General features: G+C 40.2%; 1 protein-coding gene across 3 annotated transcripts in view; it reads right to left on the bottom strand.

The window, feature by feature from the left end:
• The window catches only part of DCBLD1 (discoidin, CUB and LCCL domain containing 1), a 66,249-nt gene that overhangs the window by 25,994 nt on the left and 19,495 nt on the right, over positions 1 to 20,760 (bottom strand). For all 3 annotated transcript variants that reach the window (XM_038000979.2, XM_073022432.1, XM_008007231.3), the window contains exons 2-4: positions 18,447 to 18,659; positions 4,352 to 4,486; positions 2,727 to 2,778 (exon numbers count right to left, since the gene is read on the bottom strand). In XM_038000979.2, coding sequence (XP_037856907.2) covers positions 2,727 to 2,778; positions 4,352 to 4,486; positions 18,447 to 18,659 — 400 coding nt within the window. The remainder of the gene's footprint in view (positions 1 to 2,726; positions 2,779 to 4,351; positions 4,487 to 18,446; positions 18,660 to 20,760) is intronic.

Below are 20,760 nucleotides of genomic sequence, written 5' to 3'. Positions count from 1 at the left end.
GACCAGATCACACCACTGTACTCTAGTCTGGGGATCAAGAGCAAAACTCTGTCTCAAAAAAAAAAAAAAAAAAAAAAAAAAAAAAAAAAAATTAGGATTCAATTTACTTAACAGTTATTTTTCAAGAAACTTTCCAGAAATATGTCACAGCATGTGGTGCAGCCGAAGGGTGTCAGTGCTAGGAGCAGAGAGGCCCAGTCTCCGGCACTACCTAGCTAGCAGTGGGACCCTGATACTGCATATAATCTCTCTTAGATTGTTTCTTCATCTCTAGTTTCTTCAAGTGTCAACATATCAACAAGATATGAAGACAGCCATAAACATCTATAAAAAACACACAAAAAGGAAGCCAAAGTATTATAAGAATGTTGTCAGCTTTGAAGATGCATGCCATGTGCCCTTACTTCTGTATATATACCACTTTACATAATGTTTACTTGGTTTGTTTAAAAAGAGTGTACCAGCCCAAACAGATTCCAGAACAGAAGTTGTTTTTATTTCATTTCCTCTCAGTGTCCTCTTGCTGACTTGGCAAATTATATATGTAACAAGTAATTATCAAAACTATCCAAATAAATATTTCATAATTTTTTCCCATTGACCTTTTGGAGTCCCTGCATTGCAGCAGTACTCACGGAATTAAGAAATAAAAATAGTGAGAATTCCCATTACAGGGTAACAATTCCCTAGAGCCAACTCCCTCAGAATCAGCTATATTTCAGAATTCAGAATTTCTTGGCTTCTAGAAAAGTGAAACAGTTCTAATGATGTATATGATGTAATACGCTGGTGGGGTCTGCAGACATTAATAAAAAACATTAAAATACCTGTGTCAAATGCCTTAATAGTCATATTAAATAACATATGTAAAGATTAAATGGTCTCATGTTAACCTAGTCCAATTTGGCTGTCAAACTAATTTAAGGTCACAGTAATCAACAATCGCCACCAAATGAGTTACAAAAGGCTTTCAAAACTTTCTATACTTCATAATTACAGATGAGTGCTTGTGGACCTGTATTAGTCACCAGGCCTTTTATTTAATCTAAATACTACAAAATGGCTGGGCTAAAGCTGAGATGTCTGGCACCATAATGCCACCTTGTAAGCTTGGATATATTCCCTTTCTTTAGGAGAACAGGAAATGACCATTTGATACCCAGAGGCCCTATCACCAGCTGGGACTGTAGAGGTAGAGCTAGAATAGATAATATTGGCATACGTGTATATTGGATGAACAGTAACTTTAAAAGCAACATTTAATTATTGCTCATTTTCATTATTCCCCCTATCAGACTTAATATTAGTTAACACTAGAGTTGTTCCTGCACATAAAATAATCTCATTCATTAGAATGTCCAAATGTCTGAGATAGGACCACGGGCTCTTAAGCCTGACTCCCTGGCTACACTTATGAGGTATGTACCCCTCAGCAAGTCTTAATTGGTTTGTACCTTGTTTTTTAGGATGTAACAGAATCTTCCTTGCAGACATGTTGAAATGTTCACAAGAGCTACTTACTCTGTGCTAAGTGCAGAGAGCTATACTGCGCACTAGGAAAGCACTCTAGAGAGTCACAGGTGGGTGCCATGCTTCACACCTGTAATTCTAGCACCTTGGGAAGCTGAGTCCAGAAGTCAGAGATCAGCTTGGACAATATACAAAGACACCCATTTCTTAAAAAATTTAAAAACCAGCCAGCTATGATGGTGCACACCTGTTGTCCCAGCCACTTGGGAGGCTGAGGCAGAAGCATACTTTGAGCCCTGGAGTTTGAGGCTGTAGGGAGCTATAATTGTACCACTGCACTCCAGCCTGGGCAAGAGAGCAAGACCCTGTCTCAGAAAAAAAAAAAAAAAAGTCAAAGTTTTTGTTAGTGTTGTCGACAATGATCTCTAGACAGTGGTTCTCCACTGGGGGCGATTCTGCCCACCATGAGACATTTGGCAATGTCTGGAGACATTCTTGGTTATCACAACTGACATCTAGGACATAGAGGCCAGGGATGCTGCTAAATATCTAACAATGCGCAGGACAGCCCTACAATATAAGGAATTATCTGACGCAAAATATCAACAGTGCCAAGGCTAAGAAATTCTGCGTTAGACTGTTTTACTTGATAGATAAGGAAATGTGCATCAAAGTGGCTAAGTAGTTTTTCAGGTTAAAGCTGGGTTGAAAATTTTCATCTTCTTATTTGCAGTAGGTTTTTCTCTAGTGGTAAAGACAAAATGCACCTCCTCCAAAATGAAAGAATCGAAAAGTCACTCCCAAATACCAGCCAGGAAAAAAAAATACAGTCTAGACTCAGTAATGATTCCCTGGCCCTACAGTGGAACTCAGGGGTCAGCAAACTATGGCCTGTGGACCAAATCCACCCTACTGATGTTTTTGTAAACACAGTTTTACTGAAACACAGCATGTCTGTTAGTGAATACATTGTCTATAGCTGCTTTTTATTTGCTACAACAGCAAGAGATTATATGAATAAATGCAACAGAGATTGTATGGCCTGGAAAACCTGAAATATTTATTATCTACCCCTTGACAGAAAATGTTTGCTGACTTCCTGCTATATAAGAAACTATTTCAAATATTCCTCATTAGTTACAACATGAATGGTTAAAAAGAGCTTTAAGCACAAACGTATCTGGGTTAACGTGAAGGAAAACAAAATGTTCAGCAATACACAACTACGGCAACACAGTTAGGATACCTATATTTACCTGTATTCTGTCTTCAAATAATGGCTAGCTCGCTCCAAACACGTTATTAAATCTGTCATAAAGATAATTGCAATTAATAGAATGAATAAAAACTAGGACACTCATGCTGCAAAGCTTTCTTTTAAAATAAAAGAGAGTTTTGAAAAAGCATTTATTCACTACATAGTTATCAGAATTTTCCTTTTAAAAATAAATACTGAGAATCACCGTCTCCAGTATTTAATGAGTTCCTTTCATTTCTTTCTTCTGCCATCAACGATAGTTTTTCAACAAAATCATCTAGTCAATGATAGCAGAATCTATAGTCAACAGAAAAAAAAAAAACACTCTTTAGTTGCTACCCACTATATGCCTACAAAGACCATATGTATAATGTCCCCTGGCAGGAAGAAAACAATTTCAAAAGCCCAACATAGTTCATAGAGAAGGTTCCCACAAACATTTTAATTCAATAATTTAGCCAGTGGCATCTGGTGACAGAGAAGCAGACCTTTACCAAGAAAACCTATAGCATATAAGCTTTCATCAACCAGGACCAAGCATTTTAAAAAAGAAGGTGCTCTCTGGAGTAATTTACAGAACGAAACAAATATTCAGCAATAGAGGCTAAGATACAGTGGATCTCAACGCATTTAGATCAACATAGTATGGTTTCCAAAATATTCCACACTTACTGTAATAGTTCTTTGGGAGCAGTATATGGTGAATACTGGCCATACAGGCATCTGCTGTGATTAGTCAGAGCTGATTGGCTAAGAGGAAAATGAATGGCACACCTCATTCCCAGAGCTTTTCTGCCAGAGAGGACTGAGAGCAGAAACCTCTATGACTACAGGCAGACATGGTATGGGCTGCACAGTAATTACTCTGAAGCACAAGAGCCCAGGACAGGAGCCCATGCTTCTCTCTCTCACCAGTGTTCGTGTTTCCCTTCCTTTCTCTCCCATACAAGTTTCAGCTTTACAGTTATTACACTGTGTGACACTGACTTCCTCATCCTGCATACACTGTGCATGCCTCCTGTGCTGGTGTACTGGTGTGTGTTGGGGAGGGGCTCACTGGTGAAAAGGCTTGCCCCTGAGCTAGGAAGGAGGTTGGGGGAGGGCTCCAGAGAATAGTGAGGACAGAAGATCAGGAGGGGAACACAAAGGTGTGCTATCTAAGGTTTTTAGGAAAAATGAGATGAATCCTATCCCATATAAGTCAACTGATCAATCAAACATGCTAATAAGTTTGTCCAACCCATGCCCCTTGGGTCACATGCAGCCCAGGATGGCCTTGGATGCAGCCCAACACAAATTCCTAAAGTTTCTTAAAACATAATTATAAAATGTTTTGCAATTTCTTTTTAGCTCATCAGCTATTGTTAGTATATTTTATGTGTGGTCCCAAGACAATTCTTCTTCTTCTAATGTGGCCCAGGGAAGCCGAAAGATTGGACACCCCTGTGCTACAACATGATTCAGTTCAGACCTAACCATTTACAAAGATACAATGTTCCTCCTCTCCCTCATATCTTAATTCTGCATCCCAGACTACAATTATGTCCAGGGATGGTGATAAGTAGCAAGAGGAATTCTTACACAGATAAGGTTTAGACATTTGTGTTGATTCTTCTGTTATACCTGGATGGTCACTGCTCGCATAGGTCAGCAAAAAACCCCGGCCAGATATGTGGGATCCACTCTCAAAGCGGACGGTGACTTCACTTGTGTTCAACAGGAGTTCTCTGGGAACAGTCATACTTCCACAGTATGGACCTGAAAACAAAGCACAGTTGTGGCACACTTCAAAATTTATACCAGCACAAATGATTAGTATATGGCATTCTTTTTCCTTTAAAGGCCAAATTTACTAGACAATACATATGTATGATTATAATCTTTACCAACTGAAATTTAGCTTGACGCTCGGACTCATAATTTCTGACGGATTGTGAACTAAGCCAAGGGGAAAGTGGCTTACTCTAGACAAGCAATAGGCTGGAACTAGTTAACTGTGAGCAACCCAAGAGTTGGTTTTGTTTTTTTAAAAAGACAAAGGTTAAACACATTAGGTAGTAAAGAACATTTTATTACAAAAACGTTATTTTAGGGGCCTCCTAAATTTGCTCAAATAAACTAAAAAAAAATCATCTTTTTCACGGAAGCTTTAAAGTTAAAAGACTTGGCAAAGCATGGTAAGAATTTTATTCACATGCAGCATACACACTGATATTTCCTTTACAGTAACTTCTGGTTAACCCCCCCAATTCATTTTGATTTATAAAACGTATACAAAAGCAGAATAACTTCTAAAGTGTTTTGAAATATTATAGTACAAATTATACAATTAAGGGTATAACATTGTTTCTGAAATAAGTTGCTTGAAAAGCAACAGGGAACTCAATGAACTTTCAAAGGGCAAAATTACATTTGGAGCTTAAAATAACAAAAACTCTTTCTAAGACTACGCAAACTAAAGTTCAGCTTTTAAATTGTCATTTTGAAAGTAACATACGCAGGACAATCTCTATGAAACAGGGATTAGCAAGCAAACTTTGAAGAGAGGTATTATTTATTAACTTCTCTCAAAACAGTATGGAAATAGTGGCAACAACAATCATGACCAAGGAAGAAGAATAAAAGAAAAAGACTGCTCCAAGTCAATATGAATAAAACTGGGTTATATTGACCAGAACCAATAGGGACAAAACTGCTTGATATGGTTTTGCTGTGTCCCCACCCAAATCTCATTTTGAATTCCCATGTGTTGTGGGAGGGACCTGGTGGGAGGTAATTGAATCATGCGGGAAGGTGTTTCATGTGCTGCTGTCATGATAGTGAATAAGTCTCATGAGATCTGATAGTTTTTTAAAAAGGAGGTCCCCTGCAGAAGCTCATTTCTCTTGTCTGCCACCATGTGAGACGTGCCTTTTGCCTTCCACCATGATTTGAGGCTTCCCTAGCCATGTGGGACTGTAAGTCCAATTAAACCTTTCTTTTGTAAATTGCCCAGTCTCAAGTATGTCTTCATCAGCAGCACGAAAATGGACTAATACAGTAAGTTGGTGCCAGTAGAGTGGGGTGCTGCTGAAAAGATACCCGAAGATGTGGAAGTGACTTTGGAAATGGGTAACGGGCAGAGGTTGGAACAGTTGCAGGGCTAAGACGACGGGAAAATTTGGAACTTCCTAGAGGTCCATTGAATGGCTTTGCCCAAAATGCTGACAGCGATATGGACAATAATGTCCTGGCTGAGGTGGTGTCAGATGGAAATGAAAAACTTGTTGGGAACTGGAGCAAAGGTGACTCTTGTTCTGTTTTAGCAAAGAGACTGGTGGCATTTTGACCCCGCCCTAGAGATCTGTGTAACTTTGAACTTGAGAGAGATGATTTAGGGTATCATGTGGAAAACATTTCTAAATAGGAAAGCATTTATGAGGTAACTTGGGTGCTGTTAAACGCATTCAGTTTTATAACGGAAGCACAGCATAAAAGTTCAGAAAATTTGCAGCCTGACAGTGCAATAGAAAAGAAAATCCCATTTTCTGAGGAGCAATTCAAGCCAACTGCAGAAATTTACATAAGTAATGAAGAACCCGAATGTTAATCCCCAAGACAATGGGGAAAATGTCTCCAGGTCTTCAAGGCAACCTCTCCCATGTCTTCATGTCAGAGGTCTTCAAGGCAACCTCTCCCATCACAGACCCAGAGACCTAGGAGGAAAAAGTGGTTTCCTGGGCCAGGCCTAGGGTCCCTGTGCTGTGTGCAGCCTAGAACTTGGTGTCTTGTGTCTCAGCTGCTCCAGCTATGGCTGGAAGGGGACAACGCAGAACTCAGGCCATGACTTCAGAGGGTGCAAGCCCCAAGCTCTGGCAGCCTCCATGTGGTGTTGAGCCTGTGGGTGCATGGAAATCAAGAATTGCGGTTCGGGAACCTCTACCTAGATTTCAGAAGACATATGGAAATGCCTGGATGCCCAGATAGATGTTTGCTGCAGGGGCCCTCATGGAGAACCTCTGCTTGGGTAGTGCAGAAGGGAAATGTGAGGTCAGAGCCCCCACAGAGAGTACCTACTGGGCACCATCCAGTGGAGCTGTGAGAAGGGGGCCACCAGACCCCAGAATGGTAGATCCATTGCACCTGAAAAAGCTGCAGACACTCAACACCAGCCTGTGAAAGCAGTGGGGAGGGAGGCTGCACCCTGCAAAGCCACAAGGGCAGAGCTGCCCAAGCATGGGAACACCTCTTGCCTCAGCGTGACCTGCATGTGAGACATGGAGTCAAAGGAGATCATTTTGGAGCTGTTAAGATTTGACTGCCCCACTGGATTTCAGACTTGCATGGGGCCTGCAGCCCCTTTGTTTTGGCTAATTTATCCCATTTGGAATGGCTGTGTTTACCTAATGCCAGTTTTCAAATCACATTTTTTATATTAACCCACTAATACACCCCTCCCCAAATGGTGATGATGATAGTAATCTCTCCTTACATTTCTATAGCATTCCAATGAGTTCTAATGAAAACTGTAGGTGGCCAGGTACGGTGGCTCATGCCTGTAATCCCAGTACTCTGGGAGGCCAAGGTGGGCGGAGTCAGGAGGTCAGGAGTTCAAGACCAGCCTGGTCAACATGGTGAAACCCCATCTTTACTAAAAATACAAAAAAATATTAGCCGAGCATGGTGGTGGGTGCCTGTAATCCCAGCTACTCTGGAGGCTGAGGCAGGAGAATTGCTTGAAACTGGGGGGTGGAGGTTGCAGTGAGCCACAATCCCACCACTGCATTCTAGTTTGGGTGACAGAGCAAGACTGCATCTCAAAAAAAAAAAAAACCCCACAAAACACAAACTGTAAGGTAAGCAAGTCTAAATTGATTATCAGCGAGAACTTGTTTAGATTTTTTTTTGTTTAGATTTCATGAAACAGTTGAAAGGAGAAGTTGCTAAAAGTATACATATTTTACACAAATAAGAGTGTATACTATCATACTAAGTTGTGCAATATATATGATTTCCTAGACCAAAAACATATAAATATAGTAAAACTCTAATTTGGTTTCATCCTCCCAGTTATGATAAGCATGTAAATATTTCTGGAAGCAGATCAAAGAAGGAAAATGTAAACACATACCCCTTTAATTACCCTTACCACACAGACATCAATCCCTTTCATATTTTTATTACTGTGCTGCAAAATTGTAACTACATTCTAGAGGGGGTAGGAGATACCCTCTCTGTATAAACATCATCATTGAGAGGATATTTGTTTTTCTTTTTTCTTTTTTTTTTTTTTTTGAGACAGGGTCTTTCTCCTGTCACCCAGGTTGGAGTGCAGTGGCGTGATCACGGCTCCTCCTGGGCTCAAACAATCCTTCCACCTCAGCCTTCCAAGAAGCTGGATTACAGGTGTGTGCCACCACGTCCAGCTGATTTTTTGTAGAGATGAGGTCTCACTATGTTGCCCAGGCTGGTCTCAAGTTCCTGGCCTTAAGCAATCCTCCCGTCTCAGCCTCCTCAAAGTGCTAGGATTATAGACATTGGACACGGTGCCTGGCCTGAAGAGTTATTTTGATCATTTCATCATGATTACAAACATCAGAATAGTGAGTTTTAATTCAGGGTGGGGGACAGGAGTTGAATACTGGCTGTAGTATTGCCTATGGCAAAACATCCAAATTATTGCCTGCCTCAAGGTCTGACAGATGAAAATTCCTTTTCATAGACTAGAAGTTAACAATTACATTCCTAGAGTTAAAAGGCAAGAGAGAAAAATGGAAAAATATGATAGCAGTGAGGGGAAAAATAATTAATGGGAAACCACGGAAAGATCCTGGGAGTCTGTCCTAAGCAATGTCCTCAGTGTTCCGCCAGACTCCTTTAAGGATTATCTCTCATCTTCTGAAAAGAAAATCTTTCTCCACTCACCCCTGCCCACACAATATACTTCACTGTTGGTCCTCTCCAAAGGTCTCCTGACTTTTAAAAAGGATCTACACCTATATTTAAATATTTACAGACAGTTTCATTGGAAATCCACATGAGAGCTCGGTGACTTCTAACTTTGATTGTGGTTATATTCTTGGGCTCAGGCAGTGTTTAGATTGGCAAACGTACTTCAGTTCAGTCAGACTGAAATCCAACCCCTCCCTAAAAATAGGACACACAATTTTGCATGGATGTTTGCTTCAGAACCAGCAGTGCTATGTGTTTTATAGCACTTGGACTTGCCATCTAACTTCCTACATTCTCTCACTTTTATCTATCTGTCTGCATGGCAGGTTCCATCTTACTTTGCAGTCACAAATTCCCATCACACTGGGGCACAGCAGTTAATCAAGTAGGCAGAAAAATCAGGAAAAAAGAAAAACTTTTATCTTTTGTGGAATGTAACTGGCGGCCCTATATTGTGGGAAGAACTATCAGAGATACCAAATGGAACAGCCCTGTGGCATTTGGCACCAGACATGAGACTTCAGCAGACAATGGGCTGATTCCTTGGACAAAGGGAATAAAGGGCCAGGAACTATAGGAATTGCCTTCTTTGAGCACAGTAGGCCAGTTCCTCTCAGCACATTCCCTGTTTAGGGCTACTATTTCATTAGCAGCTGCAAGGGAAACCCTTTATCTTTCCATGTGTGAATAAAAGAAAGCTGTCCTACAAGGAAGAATAAACTGTCTGCTACAAGCCAAGTCTGAAATCCTCTTGATTCTCTGGCAATCTGACAGTCTGTACGACAATGTATAGTACTTCTCTATTCTCCTGGACTGTGTGCCCAAAACTCTGGACATTACAAGGCAATGATGGTTTGGTTAAAAACTGTTTGTTCCAAGTCACTTCAGATGAGTATAAGGCTTTTATCTTAAAACTGATAAAACTAAATTATTGTTTTATCTATAGAAGAGACATGTTTAAAAAACAGTATGTATGCCATTAGAGAAATAAAGAAACCTCTTTCTCTTAGTAGTATTATTTCTGATTTTTTTTTTTTTTTTAACCACCATACTGTCAGTGGTAAAAACCACTGAGAGATCAAATAAAAACCTACTCCTGAAAGATCTGTCATAAATCAACACCACCACCACCACAAAACCTCCAGAAAACCCTCGTTAACATTCTGGAGCATCATCTGACGCACACAATTCTTTCTTACGACAGATAAGAACATGCTTGATTGACCTAAGTGACCCTCCCTGGGAGTACATGTGGGTGGAGCCAGCCACATGGAATATTTGGCTGCCAGGAAAGTGGTATTCCTCGTGGCCCAGATCTGTGCTCAGAGGCGTGCTGATAAAACCATCTCCAGAAATGCTGAAGCTGCAAACACCACTAGATTTGTGTCCATTTTCGATGTGTTTCTCTGATGCCATCAAATCGCAGATTTGTCCTGGCTTGCTAATTGCAGTAGGGTCATTGTACAAAATTACAGAATTGTCAAGGCCATTTTCTTTGAAAAGGAGAGAAATTAGCATAAAAAAGGGATATTCCTGGACTGTGCCATTAAAACCATAGTCACGTAACAGTAAGTGGTATCCCTGGAGAATTTTGGTCTCTCATTCCCGCACAAAAATCAGTGACAGATGATAAATGAACCAGGTGGCTTCTTAGACAAAGGTGCGGCTTTCCTTGGGGCTACAGGACCCAGGTCAAGAAGTGTGTCAACGCAGGGAGTTCACTACCCACTTAAGCCATTACTTCTCTCCCAATGAAAGATGGCAATTACTGAAACTGAATCACAGTGAGTCTCCAGGGAAGTATTTATGGGGAAAGAGAAGGAGGAACTCAATAGCTTTTTCTCCTTGAGGCTTATGGTTGTGTTAAAAAATACCTACAGTAAAGCATTCTGGTTGATATAACATTTTATATGTTCAAGATTCTTTCTGAATTCTATCTTGGCATAAAAGGCAAAACAAAACAAAGAAAAAGCAGTCCCTCTCAATAATTTCCACCAAAGTAGCCTCAACCATAGAGGACGACGCACTTCTAGGGTGTTTGCAGCCCAAAACAACTCTCTGTGAGCTGGAAATTTCTTTGAAGTCTATTTGTTTTATCTTTAAAAGCCATAAACATTTTTCATTCTACTTCATAATATGTCTCAGAGACATATAAACCATTTGTAAAACCGAGACTGTCAATCTTGGGCTTTTCCCTCCTTGGGATTTAAAAAACTTCAACAGATAAGATGTAATGAGTCGATCTTACTGCAATATGTCAGATAGGTATCATTCTAAAAAATGGCATGCAGAAACCTATTGTGATTAGGAGTCTAAACACTTAGTATTATTTCCAACTATTCCTATTTCTCTCATTGCTAGTGTACCACAAACATTAACAGCTGACTTCACATCATTGTACTTGTAAGTCATGGACAAAGCTTAAAAAAATAGTGATTCGAAGTGGAGGTACAGAAAACGTAGGAGAACAATTTTTAAACTTCCTGGTACAAATCATTATGCAGAACACAACCAATTTAACTGACTACAATTAGGATCCTATAGTAAAGAGTTTATTTCTGTCACTGCCACCATGCCTCCTCTTAGCATTTTGACTAAGAAACATTTTTTGAACTTTAAACTTATACTGGAACTCTATGTAAGTGATTTCTCAGACTCCCACTTTGTTCTGATACTCCTGTGGGGAGGCCTGGAGAAGTTTCCATTTCTTCTAGCAAGTGATCAACAAGAACTACAACTCAGGTCTTCTTATGCACAAGCCGCAGATCAGATGGCTTTCAACACAAACACTGAATCGGATGGTGCAGTGCTTAAGAGCAGGGCCTCTGGGCATTTGAGCAGGGCCTCAAATGCCCAGACTTGAATCCCAGGTCCCGCTAAGTGATCTTATAAGCATGTTCGTTGGCCTTTTTTGAGCTTCAGTTTCCTTATGTGTACAGGTTGGTAACAGGACCTGTCTCACAGGGCTGTTATAAGGGTTAAATGAGTTAGTAACGCTAAGGTACTAAGCCCAGTGCATTGCACATAGTTGAATGCTCACTCACAGGCACCTTCCATATCATTACCTGGTCTTTTCCACATAATAAGCATAGTTTTAAAATTTTATGTAAACCAAAGCTTTCTTTAAATGCAGAGGGAATGTTTATAGAGGAATCTTAGTGTAAATTTCCCTACAGTGTGAATACTGACACTCCAATTTATCTTTTGTAAAAACCCAGATTTTTAAATATGTTTGCCAAAATCAAGCTACTTATAATCTCAGTCCTTGAACACTGAGCAACTGCAATTGTAAGACTATGATAAATAATAGGTGAATAAAACAGGATGAATAAAATGTAATTCCTGGCTCAGGGCACCCTATATCTGACAGAGAAGCTAAAATAATTATCCCAACCCGAAACTGATGCTCTACTGAAACTTTAGAAAGAGAACATGAGCACAGAAAAGGGACAAACTGATGAACATCAGAAAAGGTTCTAAGGCAGACAGCTCTGAATTTGAAACTTGAAGGGTTTACTTTTACATGTGTGTGTGGGTGTGTGTGTGTGGGTGTGTGTGTATTAGAAGGGACAGAAAAAGCAGGAAAAGAAAAAGAGAGGGACATGGAAGGAATAACATCAACGACTGTAAAAATGTACTAGGCCATGAAACTGTATGATGCATTTGGGAAACGGCATGGAGATGAAGGACTCAGAAATGAGGCTAGAAATGAGAGTGAAGAAGAAAGCAAGACAATGCGTCAACGCTAAGCTAGCAAGTTTCTACAGACGGTGGGGCACAATTAACAATTTTTGAAATAAGGAAAGAAATTATTGCAACTGTATTTAATTACACAACATTAAATGACCCAGAAGGAATTAAGACTGGTGAAAGCAGAGAGGAGAAAAATCAAGAGGTCCTTCAATGAGAAAAAGATGCAAAGACGTAGACTGGCAGTGGCAGTGAAGTAAATAAAATAGCCAAACTGAATATACTGTTGCTTGGAGAATATGTGTTCTCTGTTCATCTCATGAGACTGTAGAAAATCTGTTTATGGAGCTAGTTCTGGCTCAGTGAACCCTTGCCACCAGCTTGGCATGATTTGGGCAAACTCTTGGATTACCAGGAATCCACCAGGAGGAGCAGGGTAGGGTGTGCTGCTGGAGCTCAGCCTCTGTTTTGTGAACAGAGTGCTCAAGGTATTATGAGGGGAACAAGGGGCATCTTAGACAAACAATAAACAGTATGCAAGACAACTAAGGAGGAGGAAGAAGAGGGGGCTGGGAAGAGGGAGACGAAGAGTAAAGTAGAGGGGCAGAGGACAGGGGAGGAGGAGGAGGAATAATAATGGCTAACATTTACTAAGTGCTTACTATGTACCAGGTATTGTTCTTTAAAGTCATATATAAGTGTGCCAGTCAACTATGTGTGGTAGATACTATTATTTTGCCCACTTTATTTTGAGACAGTGTCTCCGTCTGTCACTCAGGTTGGAGTGTAGTGGCACGATCATGGCTCACTGTAGCCTGGATTGCCTGAATTCAAGTGATCCTCTTGCCTCAACCTCCCAAGTAGCTGGGACTACAGGCATGCACCACCACGCCTAGCTAATCTTTGTATTTTTCGTAGAGACAGGGGATTGCCATGTTGTCCAGCCTAGCCTCAAACTCCTAAGCTCAAGTGATTCATCCGCCTCAGCCTCTCAAAGTGCTGAGATTACAGGCATGAGCAGGCCAGGTGCCTGCTCATTTTAAATATGAGGGAATAGAGACACAGAAAGGTTAAATAATTTGCTCAAGGTCAAGCGATTTAGAAATAAGCAGTAAAGGCCAGGGTGGTGGCTCACACCTGTGAATAGGCAGGAATTTGAGGCAAGGGAGTCCAATTACAGAGTTTGTGCTCTTAAACACAAGTGTAATATCGAGGCAGCAACAAAAATTTCAATCCATTTTCAAGGCCAGCCTGGTTTTATTGATCCATACTGATCCAGGTGGGAAAGTCTAGAGTCTCCATGAGAACGAGCTCCTTTGAGACCCTGAGATGCCTATGAAGACTGGCCAGGGTCTGGTTCCTGCCAAGACTGCTCCGACAGCTCTTCAGGCAGTCCCCGAACCACCTCGAACTCCATCCAGTGTGGAGGTCACCTTTCAGGGGGAAACTCAGACTCAACCTTCTTGAAAGATCAGGAAAACAGAAATGACCTCTTCTGAGGTCCCTACCGGCAGTGGGGGCAAAAACAAACCTCTGAGTGAATATTCCAGTCTAAGTCCATTCTAGTCAGCAAGACTAGAAATGGAATTTACCCAGAGGGGAAGTCAAGGTTACATGCTCACTAAAGGGCTGTAAAATTAAGAGTAGTATCTTCAGTATGAATGCAAAGCCTTCCCTCTTCAGTGTTCTAAATAAATACAACATTATATATTTAATATTTTAAATCTGTGTATATTAGTATGACACAACGCCTGAATCAGCAGCTATTTTTCCTCAAAGTTTAAGATATTTCAGTGTTTTATATAACTAACCTTCTGTTATTTTACCACATATATGTAAAATGAGGGAGGGGGGAACTGAGAACAGGACCAAGGCAGTCATCTTAAATGTCTTATACAATACGTTTAAATTTAAAGAGATGTTCTTTAATAACTACTTGTCTGAATCTTCAAATTCCAGGTTTCAAAGTGTGTTCAATCCTAGAACAGCCCGGGTAGGCTACCTTAATCAACTTTCTATTATCTTATGTGCCCAGATTTCTCCAAAATTGTCTTCTACAAAAAGGCAACATCTTATATTTGAGTCCTTTCAAAGTTTCATATTACATGGGCCTCTTTGAAGAACAAAGAACTCCTCCAGGAAGACACTTCAGCTTGAAATAACCTAAAAATCAATGCAGTTTTGATTGAAAAAAGAAGAGTCATTTAATCAAATAGTCAGGAGGGAAGCAAAGAAATTTAATGCAGATTTAGTTCTCATTCTTGAAGGGACACATGACCTCATAATTTCTAATGTTAGAAACTGTCATAAGCAAGCCTTTTAAAGATTTCTTTAAAAAGTAGTAGTATTATGTCTGCCCAGAATACATAATCTGAATTCAATCACGAGGAAACATCAAACCAACTGAATTGACAGACATTCTGTAAAATAACTGGTCAGTATTCTCAAAAGATAAAGGAAGACTGAGAAGTCAGGACAAGTAACTGCTTTATGATCCTGAATTGGACCACAGACTGGAAAACGGATATTAGCATTTTTTCAAAGGGAGTCTCAGTTACTTTGGTCTGTTAAACAAAAACCTAGAATTCCCCTGGCTATAGTGAAAATGATGTCTACTAAGAAAAGTATGATACTTCTTAAAGATTTTTTTGTTTTGTTTTGGCCAGCATAATATTAATAGCACACATATCTTAGTGTCTTAATTCAGTCATAGGCATACAAGTACATTCTTCTAATGGATTCTTGAATCTGAAAGATCAGCCGTAATCATATGACAAACAGAAGAATAATCCCATTTTGTCTGTATTAGGAAACAGTGAGATCAAGTGCATATTTTGCTAGATTACTGTGAAAGTTGTTGTGGGTGTTTACACTTGTTTACAACGCATTTTTGCTAGCAAGAATGTGAATTATCAAAATACCCAAAGTATATAAACCAAATATTTAAAACAAAATTGACATGGTGGGGAACCATTAAACATTAACTGCATAATGATGAACACTATACAACTTTAGCATATTCACAGTGGTTAGTGTAATCACAAGTATGTCCAGTCTTGGCAGAGCTTGCAAACATTAATGCCAGGAAACATTATTCTTTTTCAAAACATTTACTCCATATTCAAATTCTGATAGTTTTAAGTTTTAAAATCCTTTGGCAGTGGGTTTTAACAATTAGTTGGTTAATAAAAAATATCAGGCAGGATAAACTAAAACGATTCTGCTGTTTCTGCCACACATATAATCATTAGAAGCCATCATATTTTGGAATTAAAGGTGGTATTCCATAACACGCCTTCTCTCCCTGCTGACTTTCAGCAGACATTCCCTCTCTCACTGGTTCAGGCAATATAGCTCTAGATCCTTGGGAGTCTGCAAGGGCACTAGGGCCCTGCTTCCGCAGCCATGCCAGATCCTGTGGCCACATCAGCTTGCAGAGGTGCCTCCCACCCTTCCACGCTTCCAGGAAGCTGGGCAACAGCTGCACAGGAATGTCCACTCTCTGAGCGCCAGCCACTGAAAGACAAAGCACTTCTGTCTCCTCCTCCTTCTGCATTCCTGGAGGATGTTCAAACAGACCAGGGGTTTATTTAACTAAGTTAAAATATAGGTCGGGTTAGTGTTTTTGGTCACCGGAAATCTTTAAAGTAGCCACAAAAGAGAGAAATTCTGAGCATCATTACATAGTTTATCTTAAGCACATCCTCAATCAAAAATACTACTTACTTCTTGTGTTTTAGACGAAATTGCCGCATAGTGTAATAACGGGCTAGTCCACCCGGGAAGGATGATAGTGCAAGGTGGTTTTTTGGTGATGGTGAAACCAGGAGACAACAGCAGTGGCAGTAGGTGTCTTGCAGCCACAGAGACACAGATATAAATCTCTCTTTCACCCCAATTGTACACTCTTGGGATCTTGGGCATGTTAACCTAATCACACTGTGCCTCAGTTTCCCTATCTGTGGAAGGCATTGATTATTTACCTTGGAAGGTGGATTAGGGGATTCTAGACAATATATGTAAGAGCCAAGCAGGTGCCTGGCATACAATAGGCACTGAATATATTTATTTCTATAATGAATATACATTTTATTTCCAAAAGACAAACATTCAATTTATATAGAAAAAAATTCCAGGAGAAAAATTACTTGGCTTTATTGCTATGAATGAATTGCAATTCATTATTCATTTTCTAGTGACGCATCTAAGCTTGAAAGCTCAAGAATCTAGAAATGAGGAGGCAGATCATGATCACCTTGCAAGCTAGCTTGAGATATGTAGTTAATTCCATTATTTTCTGTCTTTTTTCTCTTATAATATAGAGATGGGGGTCTCACCATGTTACCCAGGCTAGATTGCTTGAACTCTGAGCTCAAGCGATCATTCCTCCTAGGCCTCCCAGTGTTAGGATTACAGGCATAAGCCACCGCCCCTGATCTTTTCTGCCTTTGTGTATATTTATGAATATACCTCAAAGATGATAGAGGAAACTCCCTGGTGTGGGAAAGCCACATCCATTCTCCACATCCTGCTTTGAGAGGACTTGCTTCCCTTAGTTGCTCTCACTTCAGCCTCTGACGTGACAGTCTTATGCAACAGAATGATTCCTCCACTGTTATGTCAGCAGGTGGAATGAAATGCTCATCTTCCGGGCAAGGCAGACGCTTCCCCAAAGAGACCCGTGTGGAAAAGCTGCTTCCGGCCCTGCAGCACTTTGCATCACTTTTCACACTGCATCTCTGACACTCACCCCCTCCTCAAAATCTGAAAGAAACCTCCTGGCTATTGAGGGACTCCCTGACAAATGCCTCCATAAGTTAACACACATTAGATTACCAGAGGTAATGGAACAATAAGTGTTCCCAGGGGCCTTCAGCATCCCTGGAAGTGTCATCCTGCCCATTTGAGTCAAACTACAGTTAAAAAGTTACCAACGATTATATGGAAATGACCATCTTGACTCTGTCGGAGTAACTCAACCATTATTAAACAGACAATGTTCCTAGGGATTAAAAAACGATCTTAGATCTTTTTATCCCATGGGAGCTGGTTTAGATCTCTGAATCGTCACAAGGCTTGTCTGGGCTTCTAAACTGTAGGAAGAGGCAGCAGCAGTGAGGAAGCAACTCTGAGTGCAAAGGTCAAGACAGGTGAGAAAGCTGTGAGTGTTTGAGAAATTATCAGTAGAGCTAGCAGGCAGACAGGATTTTACCTAAAACTTGTATCATTTTTAAAGTTGTGTGCACAGAGAATTTCACAAAATCTCTATACTCAAAAGAATGTATGCAAGATTTTGTTATCGATTTCAAACTGCCCAATTTCCTTGGGCTTAGGATCAAAGGGTCATTGTGACTGTGATTTCAGGTTCCAGAGGGCTAACAGCACATCTCAAAGCACAAAACACTAAATTTCAAAGGCTACTTAGGAAACTGACCTTTGCACTTGCCGTTTTCTTCCCCAGAAAACTCTGAACCCAGTTATACCTAAACAGTCCATTCCCTTACCTCGTTTTGGGTCTCTGCTCAAATGTCCACTTACTGATGATGCCTCCCTACCATCCCATTGGAAGTGGCACAAAAACAAAGGCAGGCTCTACATCACCTTTAGATGCCTTAGTTTTCGTTATTCCTTTTCTTTCTCACCATCTCTCATACTACAGATATATTTGCTTATTTTCTACCTTCCTCTCCCCACAGATGCAAGTTTCATAAAGGAACTTTGTTTTTTCACTGTTACATTCCAGTTCCTGACAGAGTACCTGAAACATAGTCACTCTTCTATTCAATAAATATTTGTCAAATGAATAATGAACTGTAGATGGTTTACCAAATGTCACGTATCTCCAATTCTCTCCCCAGCAGCACTGACACTCACTCAAAGGTTCTAAGACACACACAAGGTTCACATCTCCTTAGATGTCTTTTGCTGTTTCAGCTTATGAAGTAAATGTATTCTTCTAAGTTCCCCCCAAGAGCTTACACAAGCAAGTTTCTCTTCTAATCTTCTCGGGATATACTGTTCATTAACAAACCACTTGCCCTTCTCCGCAAATATCGAAAATTTTGATGCTCAGAGAAACCCAGGTCTCTTTTCTTACCATATTGATCTGAAGAGCTGGTGAAGAGAAGATAGTCAGAAGCACAGGTCTGGGATTCGATATCCAAATCTCCCAACCTCAGAATCAGTCTTTTCCCCTTTGGTACTGTAATTGTCTTTTCACAAACAGTGTGATTGGGGTAGGTCCCGGGATAATTCTTAGATGTCATTGTACCACTATCCTGATAAGTCACTAGGTGTCCACAGCCATCACCTGGTAAAGAAAAAAAGTGGGGGGGGGAATAAAAGAAGAAGCGGTAATTAATTCTTACTGAGGACTGAGAGTCCAATACAATCTCCAAGCTACGTATTTCATTGTTTTGGGGGAGAAGGAAAACCAAAAAACAAAAAAGAAGATTGAATTATTAAACAATATCTATTGTTATCTCATCTCTTGTTTTCCAGTTTTATCTTCTTGTTGATCAAAATGTTTCACATATTAGAATGGAAAGCCCTTAGGAAACAAATCATTTAATCATTATTTTTTTCTAATAATCTATCTATTCACCCATCCAAACTTGCTCAGCAGGCCTTGCATGCATTTGCCAAGCCACTCCCAAAGTCGATGTCATATAATAATTCACAATGGAGAAAAAATATTATTCACTGTAGAAGGTGGTTGTGCTGATTAAATGAGATAAAGTACAGAAAATGCTCCTGTTAGAATCTGAGGCTTAAGCTGACACAACTCGGTTTAGCTGCAAGTTATTTAGCTGGGGACTGGGCCTAATAATCATTTGAAATGTATGTCGTAGTTAATGACAGTCACAGATTCTAAGGTTCCTCATAGACTTGGGATGTACAATCAGAAAATGTCAAGGATCTACTCTGTTGAGTGCTTTTCATAACCAGACATGGTGTTAAAAGCTGGGAACACAAAAGTAGCACTTGTTACCTCATAGAACTCAAGAGTAAAATGGCAAATAGTCACACATTCAGATAACTATAATTCTAGGTGCTATGTGTTATATACATCAGGGGTCTAAACAAAATGCAAAGGGGAGAGGCAAGAAAGAATGTTTCAGCAAATTACCAGCACTTCATCAAAACAAGAAATTATCTGAAGACTTTTCTGAATAGGGAAGTTCACCTATTAACCTACAAGTTGTTCTAGTTGATTAAAGTGACCAAGTCGATCACAACTATCTAAGGACATGCACAGCTAGGTGGGCTGCAAGGAGAATGAGCATACGCTGCATTTAGGTTGCAAAATGCCTGTGGTTAGTATAGCTTCACGTTTCAAAGCAAACATTTCTGGTCTCAGCGGGAGGGAGAGAGGCAGAAAGCTGCTGAAGTAGGAACTCTCAAAGGTAGTAAAGTAAGACCTCTCCATCCCAAAGTCTCTGATGGAGAAGCCTCAACTTGGGTATACTGGGAATCTGAGGACTTCAAAGCAGCCTTCTTCCCTCCCAGCATCTTCCCCAGTTAGAGTTGGATTCTCCTGGAGTCTTCCTTTATTCCACTTTCTTCTTGCCTTGAGGTGTTGGGGCCAAATGGTAATAGAGGTTTATCAAAAAAAAAAAAAAAAATTAAAAACTCCAGAATCTACGTCATCTCAACAGCCAAGGCCTAGGGAAAGGATCTACCCATTATCCAGAAACTCCCACAAGATTCCTGGCAGCCCCTGAAAGGGGGCTGAATTGGGGAAGTAGAGTTGGCTTTAATGGACCAATGGGTTAAGGAGTGCCGGGGGGAAATTTAGACAGCCAAGATAAAACTACTATGAAGCCCTGAGATCTAGGCAGAATTAGTGAAATTTACATAGTAGGCAACAAGGACACATAGAATTTTTGGAGTAGGAAGATAACAAAAGAGGTATTAGAAAAAGATGATCAACGTGGCTGGACAATGCTACAGGAACTAGAATGGGGACAGAATCTGGATCAGAGGAGCAGTAGGCGGGCTAGCAACGGGGGTGGCTGGAACAGGAAGGAAGGGAACAGAAAACAGGGAAATTCTTGAGACAAAATCAACAGATTCAGGTTTTGGGGAATTATAGTGGGAAGGACAAAAGAAAAAACACCAAGGCCTTGTTCAGTTCAGAAATGATTGGAACACTGAGGCCAATATAAACAGCAAAAAGAGTCCAGAGAGGGAGCAGGTTTAGGGATAAAGGTTGTAAGTTTGGTTAAGTTTGAGGTGACAGCTAAATTCCTTGGGCTCCCTGGCAGTTGGTAAACATATAATTGCCAAGAATTAAATGAAAATGATACTAGAGAGAAGCATACTGTGCAGGAGCACACAGTGCACAGGGCTTTGATTTAAAATCTGAATTATTTGTTGGCTTTAAAGGGCTTTAATAAAAAATACAATTT

The sequence above is a fragment of the Chlorocebus sabaeus genome, chromosome 13, assembly GCF_047675955.1.
Source record: "Chlorocebus sabaeus isolate Y175 chromosome 13, mChlSab1.0.hap1, whole genome shotgun sequence".
NCBI lineage: Eukaryota > Metazoa > Chordata > Mammalia > Primates > Cercopithecidae > Chlorocebus > Chlorocebus sabaeus.
This window is presented reverse-complemented; position numbering and strand designations above follow the sequence as displayed.